The sequence below is a fragment of the Bos javanicus genome, chromosome 7, assembly GCF_032452875.1.
Source record: "Bos javanicus breed banteng chromosome 7, ARS-OSU_banteng_1.0, whole genome shotgun sequence".
NCBI classification, from domain to species: domain Eukaryota; kingdom Metazoa; phylum Chordata; class Mammalia; order Artiodactyla; family Bovidae; genus Bos; species Bos javanicus.
Window position 1 is genome coordinate 70,282,979 of NC_083874.1, and position 16,160 is coordinate 70,299,138.

General features: G+C 41.0%; 1 protein-coding gene across 10 annotated transcripts in view; it reads right to left on the reverse strand.

The window, feature by feature from the left end:
- The window catches only part of EBF1 (EBF transcription factor 1), a 427,899-nt gene that overhangs the window by 392,088 nt on the left and 19,651 nt on the right, over positions 1–16,160 (reverse strand). For all 10 annotated transcript variants that reach the window (XM_061424217.1, XM_061424216.1, XM_061424214.1 and 7 more), the window contains 4 exons: positions 14,101–14,257; positions 13,489–13,552; positions 12,805–12,860; positions 2,070–2,143 (listed from right to left, as the gene is read on the reverse strand). In XM_061424217.1, the coding sequence (XP_061280201.1) occupies positions 2,070–2,143; positions 12,805–12,860; positions 13,489–13,552; positions 14,101–14,257 (351 nt within the window). The remainder of the gene's footprint in view (positions 1–2,069; positions 2,144–12,804; positions 12,861–13,488; positions 13,553–14,100; positions 14,258–16,160) is intronic.

The window sequence follows — 16,160 nt, forward strand, 5'->3', positions numbered from 1 at the left end:
AATAGGATGGTGTGGAAAGTGAGAATTTTTTCTGAAGCCCCCTAAAGAGCATCAGATTTGCAATTTAAAAGACTGTTAGCCACACAATAGATGACAGGCTTATGTAATAGGGTCATGGCAGCCTGGTAAACAAACAGTACCCCTTCCACATCTATAGGCAGCCAGGAAAACCTTCATCTGTAACATTAGCAGAATGACATTTTGAATATGACTTTTCCCTTTTAGCCACACAATACAAACATCATTTGCCTTCAGTGGCTTGAGGATTTTATTTTTTGCTATTTTTATGTTTCTGAAAAATAGAAAGAACATCAGCAGTAAAGCACCCCAACCAGCATAATAAAATACTTTGGGTCAATGAATTTTAAGAACAAGAAAAAATATAAACTGCATTAATAGAGGGTAGGCTTATGTGTGAAAGGCATAATATATCTTCAAATATTTTAAGAACAGAATTATTTCTAGCATAGTCCAAACATGTACAGATATGAGATGCAAATCTATGATTTACAGATATTAGTCGGCCTATTGGTTGAGATCCATCTTCCTGTCTGTCTCCAGTTTGCTAGAATTATATGGAACAGAATACAGAGAATTCATTCTAACAACATGCTATTTGTGGGAAGGTAAAACAGAGATATGGTTAGAAATGCAGTCATATGAAGGAGGTCATTTTTTAATGGTCTTCAAAATGATTTTACTCATTTATTCTGAAAAGTGCAGCTCAGCTCTAATTGTGCAACTGCTGCATGCAGTATAACACAAATTTTGCCTAAAAATATCTTCTAAGAAATCCCTGACCATATTTTGGGATTTTGTTGTTGCTTTAAAGTTAGAGAAAAGTAACCTGTTTGGGGAATAATTAATAAATTTTACAAATCACTAAAGTGAAAACTTGTGAAACTCCTGTATATTGTAGAATAATATATTACAGGTATGTTTTTAAAAAGGAGAAAAAAATTTTGATTTACGTACATCATTATATATGTAGAGGAAGTTAATATTTGAGACTTCACTAAGCAAACACATTCATCTCTTTTCTATTTTATTTCCACCTGTAGAGTTTTCAGATTGCTTTCCCCACAAGTCCCTGAGCAGAAAATAAAGCCCACCCATGCCGAAGTGGCAGCTGAAATCCCTATATGAATTGGTCAGAAATAGACAGGAGTCAGGCCTGCTTTGTGCCAGGAGAACCCGCATGGCTAACAAAGCAATTAGTAGCCCTTCCCTGATGCAGAGTGTCATCATCATGCTTTATCCAATTACTCAGAATATATCGGAAGCAAAGTGCCAGTGTTATCTGACAAAGAATAAGAACCTAAACTGCAAGTTAAAAGGCTGTTTTCTGGTTTACTCTCTCCCATACGGAGAGGCCAGGGAAGTGAATGTGGTCTGGTTTCACATGCAGCTTCAGACAAAAATAAAGACACTCATTTGTGGACAACATGAATGTTCACACCTTTCAGGGACTCATCTTTGCTATCTTTCCAAAAACACACTACATTTAAGAAACATTAGCTACACTGTCACCGTTGTATAAAAGGTAACGAAGATTAAGAGATCGGATGCAAGGTAGGGGTAGAGGCAGGGAACCACATTCAGTTCAAGGAGGAATGATGCCTATGTGGATGGTCATATTTTTAAGTGGAAAAATTAAAAAGAGGAACTATAACTTTCAAGTCTTATCCAAACAGAGACTTCTGCTGACATCAATAGAACTCTTACTCATTTTACTAGCAATGCAGTTGAGTGCATACATTAACACTAAAAGGGTTATATTGTATTTCATTCGATTGATAGGAAAAGGGGAAGGGCACTATTTTGTGCCCATTAACAGTGGGATATCAAAATGGAAACATAACTTTTAGGATGAAATCTAATAAATAATTGAGAACCACTATGATGTCTGACACTTTACTACCAAATATATCTAACAGTTTTTAGTTTTAACAGAACAGAAATGTATACACCAAAATAGGCCTGAACTCACGTAGAATTCAGAGGTACAAATTTGAGATACAAATTCATCTTCTCTTTGGCAATTAGAGAGAAAACAAGGTATTCCTTACCTGCACATGATCTCGTGTGTGAGCAACACTCGGCACATTTCTGGGTTCTTATCTTGGCCTTCGTATACTATGGCCTGTAAACAAAGGAAGGATTTGAGTTAAGAATGGAACTAAGTAGCAGAGGAAAAAAACTATCACAGTCGAGTTCTTGACCATTCACCACCCAAGCAAGGCCAATTAGCTTTCAGAGCCAAAGCCCTCACCAGGCTGACCCTTTCAAGACAGTTGATGAGGATCAACCTACATGGAGTGGAAGGGGACACATTCCTCTTTGTCCCATCAACCACCTTGTTATAACACACATCTCTGGATACTTGTATGAGATGGGCTTCTGTTGTCAAGACAACCACAACTCTCTCTCTAATTCAGAATAAAAATAAATCTAATCAATGGGGAAGGGAAAATCCAGAAGGGTTTAGGAGATTGAGATACTAGTGATTTAAAATACACAAAAACACATGGATTTGATTTTTAAATAATTGTTGTCACCTCATCTTATTTCTTTCAGCTCCAAATTGTAATGTTCTAGAGGTAAGTAGTAAAAACAAGTGAGGGTATGGTTAATGAGTCCACTCACTGTCTTCTTTGAGATGATGCATCAATCAGGGGAAACCCTTCCTGCCTACACGAAAACATGTGTTCTCCAGGGCGTATACTCACCCAAACAGTAGAATCTGCCTGCATATGCTGGGGGGAAGGGTTGAGGGGAAGTTAAGCCATAGTTATCTCCCTCAACCAAGAAAACCTACATTTGACTCTGAAAATTTGGAGTCCTAAACCACCTCAAAGATGTTTTTGTCTGCTTTTACTTATATGTGTACAAACATTTTCCTTAAGGTCACCAGAAGTTTTCCTGAGATCTCTGCTTCCTGGAAGATCTACCTGTTAATACCTGGGCCAACCCACTCCAGTGTTCTTGCCTGGAGAATCCTAGGGACGGGGAAGCCTGGTGGGCTGCCGTCTATGGGGTCACACAGAGTCAGACACGACTGAAGTGACTTAGCAGCATGGGTAGAGGAGTGCTCTAAATGGGTATACATTTTAACTAACTTAACAATGTATCACTGCATTATACTAATATAACACAGTTTCAAATTGTTAATAAAATTACTTTCACACATTCAGATAACTCTCAGTTTCTTGGTGATGAAACTACCTAAATTAACCAGAGATTATTTTTTTTTTTTAGGACACACAGAAAGTACAGTAACTAACTTGTATTTGGCTGAAATGTGCTCTCTTTATGAACCTGGGACTTTTAAAACCATAAATGATGGGGGACAGCTTATGAAATTGTGTGTGCAAACCCTCAGAACAAGCTCTCATTTTATGTAACTCCAGAACAAAACAAAAACTGCAACAACTTAAAAAATGACAAAAAGAACCTGATAAAGGATAAAACCGTTCTCTACCACTGACCCATCAAAAGTCTTTCTTTATGGCTGGCCTGCTATAACCCTGTATTTTTAATGTTTTATTTTACCATAATTTTAGACATACAGAAAAGTCACAAGAATATATAAAGATTTCCAAGATACTTTACCCAGATACTTCACTTTACCCAGATGCTTCCAATGTTTACATTTTTAGTAAACTAAATTTATTCATCTTTCTCAATTTTCTTTTCCTGAACCACTTGTTAACTGCAGACGTGCCCTAAATACTTCAAGATGCACTTCCTTAAGACAAGAAATTCTCTTACATAACCACAGCACAATGATCAGAATCAGAAAATGAACATTAGTACAACACGATAATGTAAACACCTGAGAGTCACTGGCTGGGCAATGCTGTCCTTTACAGCAAAACAAACAAACACCCTGATAACAATCACTGCATCCAACTGTCATATCACCTTCAATAAGAAATATTCCTGAGTGTTATTTCATGACATTGACACTGTTGAAGAATGCTGCTGCTGCTAAGTCGCTTCAGTCGTGTCCAACTCTGTGCGACCCCATAGACGGCAGCCCACCAGGCTCCCCCGTCCCTGGGATTCTCCAGGCAAGAACACTGAAGTGGGTTGCCATTTCCTTCTCTAATACATGAAAGTGAAAAGTGAAAGTGAAGTTGCTCAGTCACGTCCGACTCTTAGTGACCCCATGGACTGCAGCCCACCAGGCTCCTCTGTCCCATGGGATTTTCTAGGCAAGAGTACTGGAGTGGGGTGCCATTGCCTTAGAGGCAAGTTATTTTGTAGAACCATCCTCAGTTTGGGTTTGTCTAATGTTTCCTCAGACTAAAGTTACGTAACTCAGGGCTGGAATACCACAGACATGACGCCAAATTCCCAGTGTATCACGTCACTCTGTCAGCTAGTTGCACCAATGGCAGTGAAGTCTGACCATTGGGTTAAGGGAGTGTTTGCCACCCATCAGAGAGCAAAGCCAGATCTGTGTAAAGTTAATACTTCATTTTACGAAATTCATAACTATCTTCTGGTTAGATCTCGTATGTGGTGCTAAACACTTTAAATTATGCACTTCTGCAAAATCCTATTATCACTCCATGTTCTATATGTTCTCTTAATATCCCTGATAACCTCTGTTTCAACTTTAGTTTTCTGTCATGCTAAACTAATACAAGTAACTTGGAAAACAAAATTCATAAGTATTAATGGGATTTTCCCTCCTGTTTAAAAAATAATAATTTGGCTTTTTTAGGACGAAGGAATATCAATTACATCAGACCTTCTCATTTTGATTCTTTCTAGATAATACCAGTATTATTTTTACTGAGACTACTGATTCCTCTGAAATCAGTGGACCCCTGATGACACTCCATTAAACATAGGCTGCAGTGAAAATATGTTGATGACTCCCCCAAAACAGTAGATGATCCACGGACTCCCAGGAATTCTGTCTTTTTATCTTTGGTGACTGAACATCATTTGCTGCAGGCCCAGGGCCTCCGTAATACATCTCTACCAAATGTCAACCTGCCACTTCACTTCTGGCAGCAGAGACTTCCTCTACATCAAGCACAGAAAAATGAAAGCATGAGTTTGGATTTGCTCAGAAATACTTAAACTCTGGGGACAAATGGAAGCAGGAAACTTCTGCTGTCCCTTTCCTTGGGGCCTCTACACAACAAAACTTTTCAGCATATAAACACAGATAAACAAGTGCTTGCTGCTTCTGTGACTTCTGAAATAAAAGCAAGTGAAACAGAGTCTTTTTCCTCTCCTTTTAAAGAACAGAACTAAAATCCTGGAACTAGAGTAATCTAGAACCTCAGTGTCATAGCATTAGCTAGCTATACAGTGGAACTCCATTAAAGGCATCTCCACCTCCAACCTCATCTGTTTTTTTTTTTTTTTTTTTTTTTTTTTTTACTGAGAAAACTTATTAACACACATACCATACCATCTTATAAAAATATGGTCTGAGAAATCAACATTCTGATGAAATCCAACATAGGAAAACAGGATAAATCTATTTTGATAAGTGTCTCTGATGTAGAGTGTCAACAAGACAGAGTCTCTAAAAAATGCCAACAAGTTCTCTCTGGCTTTCACACACATCAAGTCTCTACCATCTACATTTAGTACACACGTCAAGACTGGTTCACAGTTCAGCAAACCCAGACTTCAAGCCTAAAAGGAAAGGGATCCTCCAGCACAACTTAGGGAAAAGTTCTGCTTTTCTTCGTAATTTAAATATGTGCCTCTGTAGGGTGTGAGTAAAGCTCCTTGAGGCTTGGATCAGCTGGGAGATCACAAAAGCTTATAAACAGCATTGACCACTTTAAGTGAAACCATTTTAATAGACAGCTGGTTTAGGACCTAGACAATGGAACACCAAGAAAAAGGCTTATTTTCATCCTCCATAGTAAATCATGCGTCTGCTCACTGGGAAGAAGGTAGTCTGCTGTGAGACCGACAAAGACAACAGTGGTTTAAATAAATCAATGTGTTCATCAGGGGTAAGAATGGGAGGCCTGCTACAGAAGTGGGCAAGAGGGAGAGAGAAAACATATAAAATATATTATTCAAATAAATGAATCAATGGTGAATCAACCAAAAAAACAAACCAAAAAAAAAAAAAAATACAATATCAGGTAGAAAAGATGTTTACGTTAATCCTTCCAATGCAAATATAACCCTTAAGGTGGCAGGAATGCTTCAACAGGAAGAAAAGGCAAAGAATAAACAGCACAAAATTCGTCTCAGCTTTAAAAACCTAGTGAAACTGATAAAAAATAAAGTTGTCAAAACTTGACAACTTTGGAAATTTATTCTTCTGAATATACTAGCCTCCCTTTTCTTAATGTTCTCTTCTAATGAGCATAATGAAATTATCACAATTATTTTAAACACTCCATTGATTTTCATATTGAAGGTTTTTTCAGAAATAATTTTTTATAATTAACAAAAATGAAGGAAAAATAAGAATTGTTAAAACTTTTATATCCTTACACAGCAACACTGTCAGAAGGTTTACTGTAAGAGGATGAAATGCCAGCAGTTTCAAATGCCCATTAACCTATACCATCTTTGAAAAGAAATAAAATCAACTGAGAAACTCTGCTTCGGTAGCTACTGTTTTAGAAGGCATCTTGTGAAGTACGGTTCATCTTTGCGTTTCTAAAATACCACTGGGTCTTAAAAGTTAACTGAAACCTACTACAGATAAAGACCACGCAGTAAAACAAAAAATACATGGTGAACTTACACTGGGATCACACATCAATGGGATGCCAAAGGAAATACAGAGAACTAAGCATGATTTTCTTTGCTTACTTTTCTAATAGTTTTAACTCTTTGCGTCCAATGCCAAAACAAAATGGGCAAAGAGAACACTTTTGACTTTGATTCATCAAAATCTGGAAGGGTTTTAGGGACAAAATGTTTTCATTAGGAGTCTTCTTGGTTTACAAACAAACCATCAGAGACTTGTCATCATCAACTGAGAAAGACAGAAAGAGAGAATGAAAGGAAAGAAAGAGTTGGAAGGAAGGAAGAAAGGAAGACAGACTGTGGTTTAGTCTCTAAGTCATGTCCAACTCTTGCGACCCCATGGACAGTAGCCTGCCAGGCTCCTCTGTCCATGGGTTTTTCCAGGCAAGAATATTGGAGTGGGTTGTCATTTTCATCTCTAGGGGATCTTCCAGACCCAGGAATTGAACCAGGGTCTTCTGCATTGCAAGCAGATTCCTGCATTGCAGGGGATTCTTTATTGACTGAGCTACAAGGAAAGCCCAGACAAGTTACCTATAACTAACAAAAACTCCTAATTTTCTATTTAAATCAAAACAGCAACCTTAAAAATATGTCACTTATTTTTTTTTCAAACTGAAAATAAAAAGCCAAACCTAATTTGTCACCTTAAAAATACATTCACAAATGCACAAAGTATCTCTCTCAACCAGAAGTAAAGTGTCCTCTAAACACAGTCAACATGACTTTGGCAGCAAAATGCCAAGAACTGAAACTAATCAAAAAATAATATAAACACCTACACTATCAACATACAGCAACATTAATCATTACATTCGACCACCAAGTTCTAGTACTTGTCATTAAAAAAAAAAAAAGTATTAGCTAATGTGGTTCGAGAAACTTTTAGTAGGTGAGGGAGTCTCAGTTAAAAATTAACCTATGCCAAAGAAAACACTACAAATTTGACATTTCATAAACAATTGTGTCAAACAGCAATCCAAAATTAATAGTGGAATAAATTTTTTAAATTATTTTGCTTCAATTAGCAGTTTTGCTACTGGTGAACAAATTAATACAAAAACGTAACTTAAGTTCAGCCACTAAGCAGGCCTGTTTGCAGAACTGAATTAGCAAAGTTGCAAAGGAATGATATCATATTCAGTAAGCTGTTCAGCTACATCACAGCCCTGAATAAAAAGAGAATGTGTACCAAAAGCAGTTAGCTTCAGAAGGCATTTTTTGTGCCTCAAAGAAATAAAATCTCTCATATTATCCAAACACCAAGATAAAAACTGAATCATTATAACAATATCGTATGATATTTCTTTTTCTAGCAGTAATAAAAGATATTTCACTCATATGATAACTACATTTACATCTATATTAGCAGATACAACTGGCTTTGTTAACTCAATGGGGTAATAATAGTAATAATACAATAATAAAAGCAGAGAATTTATTAAGCACTTAATATATGCCAGTCACTGTTCTAAGCACTTTTCATGTATGAATTCATTTTCACAACGGAGCTTCCAGGTAGGTGCTACCATTCCTTCCATTAGTTTCCAAATGCTTACACATTTTAATAACTAAGACCAAATCATTCTTGCTCAACAACTATATAAACAATTCACCAACATCCAAACACTTCTTCATCCCTCTCAGCAATATAAGACATGAGAACAGACTATCCATGCAGTCATACAAGTTCAATAAATGCATCGCTACAAATACGTTCGTTTTTAATGCTGTTCAAACATTCACATGGAAACAGCTCTAGCGTAAATATCCCCGAACAAATGGCTGTATATTATCCAGGAGGGAGCAGTTGGACCGCCAGACTGGGAAAGTACTAGGCCATCTGGCTCCAGCAATCTCTCCAAAACCATCAGCTTTGTTTTCACCCCCAGACTCCAAACAACACATTTTCCACTGTGATGAGTTTACATTTTCCCAAACACAGGTCCCGATCATGCATAAAAATTCCAAACTTCTTCATTCCTCTATGTGCAAGGAAATTTAAATCACCTGCATTTTTGACATGTTACCAAAAGAGAAAGCTGCTGAAATATGGCTCCTAACTATAAACTTGCCCTGTCCTTTTTTGTTTGTTTCCTCAAATAAATGAAAGAATCTCTCTGCTGGCCTTGTTGAATTCCTTGGGAAATTATTGATACACTAAAAATGTGTTTATCTACCAATGAAGAACCACAAACAGAAAGAGCTGTTAATCAATTCTACGTAGCTGTGGCAGGATATAATGAAACAATCAATAGGAAAAAATGCACTTGCATCAATAACTTAAAGTACCGGGAACATCAAAATAAATATATAAAGATTAGCTGGAAAGAGAACTATAACAGCAGTTCTGATTATTGTATCTTAGACTTCTCACTGCTCTGGGGCTTTTAAGGGGTCCCCTCACCATACTGCCTACCTAAAAATCCATACATATCAGGATTATGTGAATATTAATTTTCCCTTTCCAAAAAAAGAGCTTTGGTTTGGGGGCAGGGAATGTTTGTTTTTGATAACTTTATGGAATTTAGCACTCTTTCTTTGAACTATAAAAATGTCACTTTTTTCAAAGCAAGATGGTAGGAGGGAAGAAAAATTAAAGGTTTTTTAAAAAAAAATAACAATAACTCACTGAAGCAATCACAGAACATCATATTTCAAATACTACAGGAAAATCTGAACAGAAGCATATCAAACCTCAGACCTCTCTCACTGAGTTCATTTGAGTGTCCACAGTAGATACTGTTGTTAGATGCAACAGCCATAAACTTCTGGATCCTGCAGGCCTTTTTGCATGCTCTCTAATGGAATACCAAAAACAGCAATGACACAAAAACAACCTATTTTTAGTCCAGCTAAACTTGGTTTTGAAAAACCCTTCCCAAAAACAAGCTTATTTTCTAGTTGCGGACAAGTATTTTAAATATCATTATATCCTTTTTGTTCTATAAAAAAAGTACAGGGATGAGAGGCTCAGATCCTTACACGTTCATTTCTAATAAAGCTTCCCCTTTCCTGGTAGAGTCCAAAATTAAAAGTCATTACCCAAAATAGTGTAATGAGACAGTTTGAAAAGGTGTGAAATACTATGTCATACCAATACATCTTGGTTGATTGAGTACATTTCTGTTTGATCTCAGTGCTACTAACTCCACCCAAGATCAGGAATACTCTACTAAAATATCAAGTGCACAGCTAGTTTTGAATTTTGCTTCCCTTTGAGTTTTAACCCCAACTTGTGAGTCAAAGATATGATATCACATACATAAAGCTGCATCTGATATGAAAAATGTTATGATAAATTAGCAGTTAAGACACTTGAACTATACTGAGATATTCCCTCTGAAATTTATGATGTTATTAGAACTCATCACATCACTGAAATTATTCCATTCTGCAACAAAACTCTAAATATCAAAATTGTGAGTCTATCTATAAGAACTTCACAGGGGGAAAAAAGTGAGTATTTAATCAATCACCTATATCAAGCTTCTGATTGAAGGGGTCACTGCATATTTAACTAAAATAAAAAACTTAAGAAATTTAAAAATCAGACTTGGCATTTTAATGATCATAGAATAATTTCAAAGCTAGATGAGAATCCACAGTTTTACTTATCAAGGCTAGAACAAAATAATTACATCACAGCTAAGGAGAGTCAGGCTCTTCATGCTGATCTGCTTTTTGAAGACTATTGTATTAGCTGTGTACACAAGAAGCTAACCTACTTCCCAAACTCTTACAGCACATAATCAAGGAACAAGCAACCGGATAACGGGGCAGAGATTGCCTTTCAAAGTAAAAGCTACAGAGAGGCATTAGACAACTATTATAAAAGCAAATATGTATGCCTGGAAAAATCTTTTTTCTTGATATTTTTAGACTAAATTCAGATAATTACTAAACTTTTTTTCAGATCACTCCCCACCAAAATATGTAATTGCCTACATTTACAATTTTAACTTTCAGTGAGATGTCACAGTATGGCAAACAACTTTCTTATACCTGCTCTTACTACACTTTATTTTATTCTGGTCCCACCTCCACCCTCACAACTGATAGAATTTATGAAACCAAGCAGTCAAAGAATGCCTTACACTGTAATTTTTCTTAAGCTCTATGACCCTATTAGTAAAATGATATTAGATGTACTGCTTTATAAAAATCAAGATTATTTTTCCACCCTAGAACAGTGTGTAAAGTCAGTTCATTTCATAATGGGAAAATCAATTCTTGTGGCACTTTTTCTTATTTTTTAACAGGGCCTAAAATAAAGTTTTGAGAGAAGGTATCACTTTAAGCATGTCCTAATTTTATGTTCCTTACAACTGTTCACTTCATAGAGTTGCCTATAATTTAATATTGAAGTGGCCAATATTTCACAAACAGACAGGTCTTATATACTGGTTTGTGGGGATGTTTTTATCTTTAAAAAATTAAACTCTAATAAGTACATAGTTCAGAATATGCATTAGAATTCATACTTTCCCTCTTCCCCTCCCATCTTTTCTTTCCTCTGATGGAAATGGAAGAAAAAGATATTCAAGGTATCAAACACAATTTTTTACACAAAATTCCACTTAAGACATTCTTGTTTTGATATCATTTAAGTTACTGAAATCAAGTTTTTGTGGCTTTTTATTTGGCAGGAAAAACATTTAAAAAAATACAGTGTGTCCAAATGAAAGGGAATTAGCCTATATAATGATCAAAGCCAGTATAATAATACAACAATGATATTAATATAAGTGTGTATTTACTCTGAACGATCAACTACGAAATAAAACAGATCTTCAAGAAAGTCAAATATTTAAGCTAATAATTTGAAACAGATTTCAAGAGATACGTATTCATCGTTTTAAAAAATACATTTCATCTCATGTTTTTTACTTGGCTCACAATGAAATATGAAGGTAATAATTAAAATTAGCTGTTATTTAATTGGTCCTTGCTGAGTAGATTTTAAAACTTCCAACAGCTGGGTGCATTTTATACAACATATTTAAGCCTTGGGTATCTAAAAACAATTTTTAAATATGCATGTATACCATAAATTGAAACTTTTCAAGCCAGTATCTATGAAAACTATGTCCCCCTTTTTAAAGGGAATATTTTAAAATCACAATCAAGCAAATGAGCTTTAACCCTCTCACTAAATTGGTGGTTAGTACACAATGGGTAACTTTCTCTTTGTTCTGATTTCTTTCCCCGACCCAATAAAACTGTCTTCTTTTTTTGTTACTAAATCCTCCAGCTACCTAACCAGATATTTAATTGCTAAACTTTTTCTTAAAATTAAAAAAAAAAAGTTTCTGCCCCTCGTTAAAACGTCAGACCTCTTTTCTGACTCGGCTCATAACTGTATCTTTTAAACCATAATTCAACCTTAATGTATACTGCTTGGCACCCGCGTGTTGGGTAGCTTAAGAAAACGCCGTCTATGTACCTTTAAGACCACAAGCTCACTCATGCTGCCTGGCTTCTTGCCAAACTTGGAGGCAAGAGCAGGAGGATTTTTGCAAAATACCCTCTAACAATTGTTGCTCCCTCTTCCAATACTACCACCATCGCCATCTCTCTTTTTTTTAATGCGTAGAATGAGTCATCTACGCTCTCGGTCCATCTCCCCATTCCTGGAGAGGCTGCCTTTGCCCCTCACCCGTTCCTCTGCCCTCCACCTCCCGGGGGAGGTCCTGATGGTTTGAGTTTCACAAGTTCAGCCCGATCTGCACCAGGGTCCCTAGGCACCTTCTGCGCCCCCTGGGGCCCCCTGGCCGGGTCACAGGAAGTTCAGCCGTATTCTCCCCCACTCAGCACCCCCAAAGTCTTAATTCACAAGGTCTGAATTTCCCTTGTAAAGAAGGAGCCGTCGAGCCACCTTCCCCACGCGGCGAGCCAACGTGCTCATGGGCATTTGGGAGGCTGCGCTGAGAGCAGTCTGCCTAGACATTGAGAGTTCGACTCCCAGCCATCCCGCTAAGTAGTCGCCAGCTTCTTGACTCTCCCCAATTTCGCGGCCGTGGAGTCACCCCCGCGGCGCGAAATTAAGAAACTTACTTGTTTTGTCATGGAGTCAATGAGGCGAACGTAGAAATCCTGCTCGGTCCTTATTCCTGGGGGAGGGAGCGGGGCATAGGGGAACGAAAAAGAATTAAGTGAGAGAGGATCTGCACAAAACAAACAATGGAGCTCCGAGACTGATGGAACTCCGATTGTCCCGGAGAAGCACAGCCGGGACCCCCTTTCCCCAGGGCGCAGATAAGGGCCCCTGGCCTAGTCCGAGCGCTTTTGGAAGGCAGCCCCCAAGCGCTGGCAGCCGGGAATAAGATGGTCCCCCCACCTGGGTACTTTCCCTTCCAAAGGCTGGAGCCCCTCTGCGCGCTCTCCTGCAGCCATCAAGGCCCTGACCGCTCGAGCCCCCGAACTCGAGGGACTTTGGGGATGAAGTCTACGCTAAGCTGAGAAGCCCGGCCTTAGAAAGCGGAGGAAGAAAAACAAAGCCGCCCAGCGCGGGTTAAGGCACCACACCTGTGCCCAGGTACGCTGATGCGGCCGCCCTCGGGCCACTCAGAGTCCTCCTCAGGTGAGACCTCTTCAAGCAAAACCGGCGGGGCCACTTTACCCCGAGAATGCCAAACAACTGTGCTTTGCTCAGGGTTCTCGCCCACCTGGAGCTCCCCCACGCCCCCTACCCTCACCCGCAGCCCCGGGGTACTGGCGTGGAACCGACAGGAGCCTCACCGTTGCTGTAGAGGAGCTGGAGCCGGTAGTGAATCCCATTATTGGTCTTTTCGCTGTTGGCTTCCTGGGTTGCAGCAGAACGCAAAGACATAAGAGATGCAGGAGAGGTCGGCGTGAGCTAGTGGACCGACTTCGAGGCATCTTTCCCCAAGTAGGGACCCCGGCCGGGGAGCCGGACAGGCCCAGGAGCAGCAGAAATTGCGGCCAACTATGATCCCTCCGCCGCCCTCCCGACCCTTACTGCTCCCTCTAACTTTCCAGAAAATTTCGTGGGGCGCGCACAGGCGATCCCGTGGCTAGGGCCTGCGGACAAGCAGAGGCAGGAGCTGCGCGTCGTCGCGCGGTCGAGGGCGGGTTCACCACGGAGCCCTTGACCCTGGAGTGCGAAGCCGGGCTCGCCTCTCTCCAGCTCCGGGGAGTCGGTGTGAACTTTTGTGGAGCAGAAGCTCATGAACGGGGAGCCCAAGTTCGCCCAGAACGGGAAGTGGCTTGGGGACCCCGCGCAGGGATGTGTTACGGATGCTCTGCACTCGCGGAGGAGCGCGCCTCCCAAAGCGCCTGGGCCTGCTTCCCGGCCAGGGGGCGAGGGGCAGCGGCGCTGTGCCCACTTACTTTTTCCTTCTCCACGAACCCCACAAAGGCTGTCCTCTCGATCTCCACGGGCTGGCCCTGTCTGTCGTAGAGGGCCAGGACGAAGTGGAAGAAGTTGGATTTCCGCAGATTGGAAGGCGGCTGCTTCTCAAAGTGAGCCCGGGCCAGACCCACCCCGCTGCGGCCAAAGACGCAGAGTTAGACAGCTAGGCGGGACAACCACCCGCGACCCCTTGTCACCCCTTACACACGCGCAAACACTCAACCACCTTGTCAGCCCCCAAAACGCCCAGTGGGCTCCCTACACGCCCCCTCAGGCGCCTCGGGCCCACCAGACGATGGGACCAGAGTGCCCGCAACTGTCCTGTCCTCCCCGCCGAGAACCGGCGCGCCCCCCGAATTTGACGAAAAGGTGTGAAAGTTTTGTTTGGGTTTTGCACAAGAGATAAAACGCTGTACGCATTTATTCCGACTTGACTCCGCTGTGTAGGGAGTAAGAAAAGTAGCAGTGGCTGAGGTGAACCCGATCGCGGCATAGAGACGGTCGTTGACAACTTAGAGGGTGGGATGGGGAGTTGGTTCCCGCCACCCCCTCGAGTCTCCCGTGGCAGGTGAGAATGGAGGGGGGGACATGCTCAGCTCCTCGTTGCAGCAGCCATCCTCCGGGAAACCTTATGTGCCCCCGGGACAGCCGCGGATGCCCGGCATCGGGAAACTGCATGTCCGTCCCCCCCCCGCCCCCCGCTCCCCAAGGAAAGCATGTGAAGGAAAAGGACCTGCGGGTGGAACTCAGAGCTGTCAGGGGTGGTCGCTGTGGGAAACGGAATTGATTTTTTTTTTTAAGACCTGTCCTGACAAAGTTTTACTGTTTCGCAGAAATCCTCACACGCTTTCCAGAAATCCTATGAACAAGGGCTGACGGCTGAGCGCGCCCTCCCGGGGGTTGGAGCCTGGGGCGCCAGGGGCTCAGTGAGGCCACTGACAGCTCGACCTGCCCGGACACAAGGGCTTGCGCACACACACGCACGCGCCACACACAGACATTCACACACACACTTTCGCTTCTAGCCCGGTTACCCAACTCACTCTCACTACCAACCACCCCCATCCTTATTATCACTGGGGACGGGAACAGTGTTGTGGACACTTGTCCCCAGCCCGGAGAAGATGAGGATGATGTAATTAGTCATCTTCCTTCTTCCCCTTCCGCTCTCTCTGGGCGGGATAGAGTCTTGGGCCACCATATCTCCCACTCTCCCAAGCCCAAATGGTGGCCTGAAAAAAAGGGGGGACCATTTCTCAGTTGGGACCAGGAGTCCCCAGAAAGGGTACAGAGGGTGCCCGGGAAAGTTCCCCAGGTCAGTCTCCTAGAGCAGTGCCTCCAGGCCATACAACCTAGCATCCCAGGCGCTGAGAGTGGCAGAGGGGCTTAGAAGGGGCCATAGTTACAGACTGTAGGGAAGACTTTCAGAAGATGTCAGAATTAAAGTTAGGAGTTGCTCTACCCCGGGTGGACCAAGAAAAACTGAAAGCTACAGAGAGGAAAGGAGAATCAGAGACGAGAAATAAGATGATTCTAGGGGGAAATGTAAAGAGAAAAGGAGTTAAGAGAAGGGAAAAAGGAAAGAGGGAGAAAGTGAAGAAAGAAGAGGCAGGAAAGAAGGAAAAGAAGGAAGGAGAAGGGGAAAGAAAGGAAGTGAAGAAAGGAAAGGAGGAAGAAAGAAAAGAAAGGGAGGAAGAGAGAGAGGCAGGAAAGGAAGGAGAAGGAAAGAAAGTTTTCAAGTGGGAGAAAAGGGTAAAAAGAAAGAAAAGGGGGAGGAAGGAAAGGAAGAAGGAAGAAGAGAAAGGGAAGAAGAAGCAAAGAAATGAAAAAAAGGCAAATAAAAGAAAAGCGGGAAAAAATGAAAGAAAAGACAGCCGGCCAGAAAAGAAACAGCAATCACAGAAAAACACAGATATCCAACATCACGCTGGTGAGAGCCTCTTCTGGCTTAAAACAAAATGAAAACAGTCACAGACCAGGCAGGGGAAAGTGCCGGTAAATCGTGGGCTCCTCGCAGGCAGCTCCCGGCTCTTCGGCC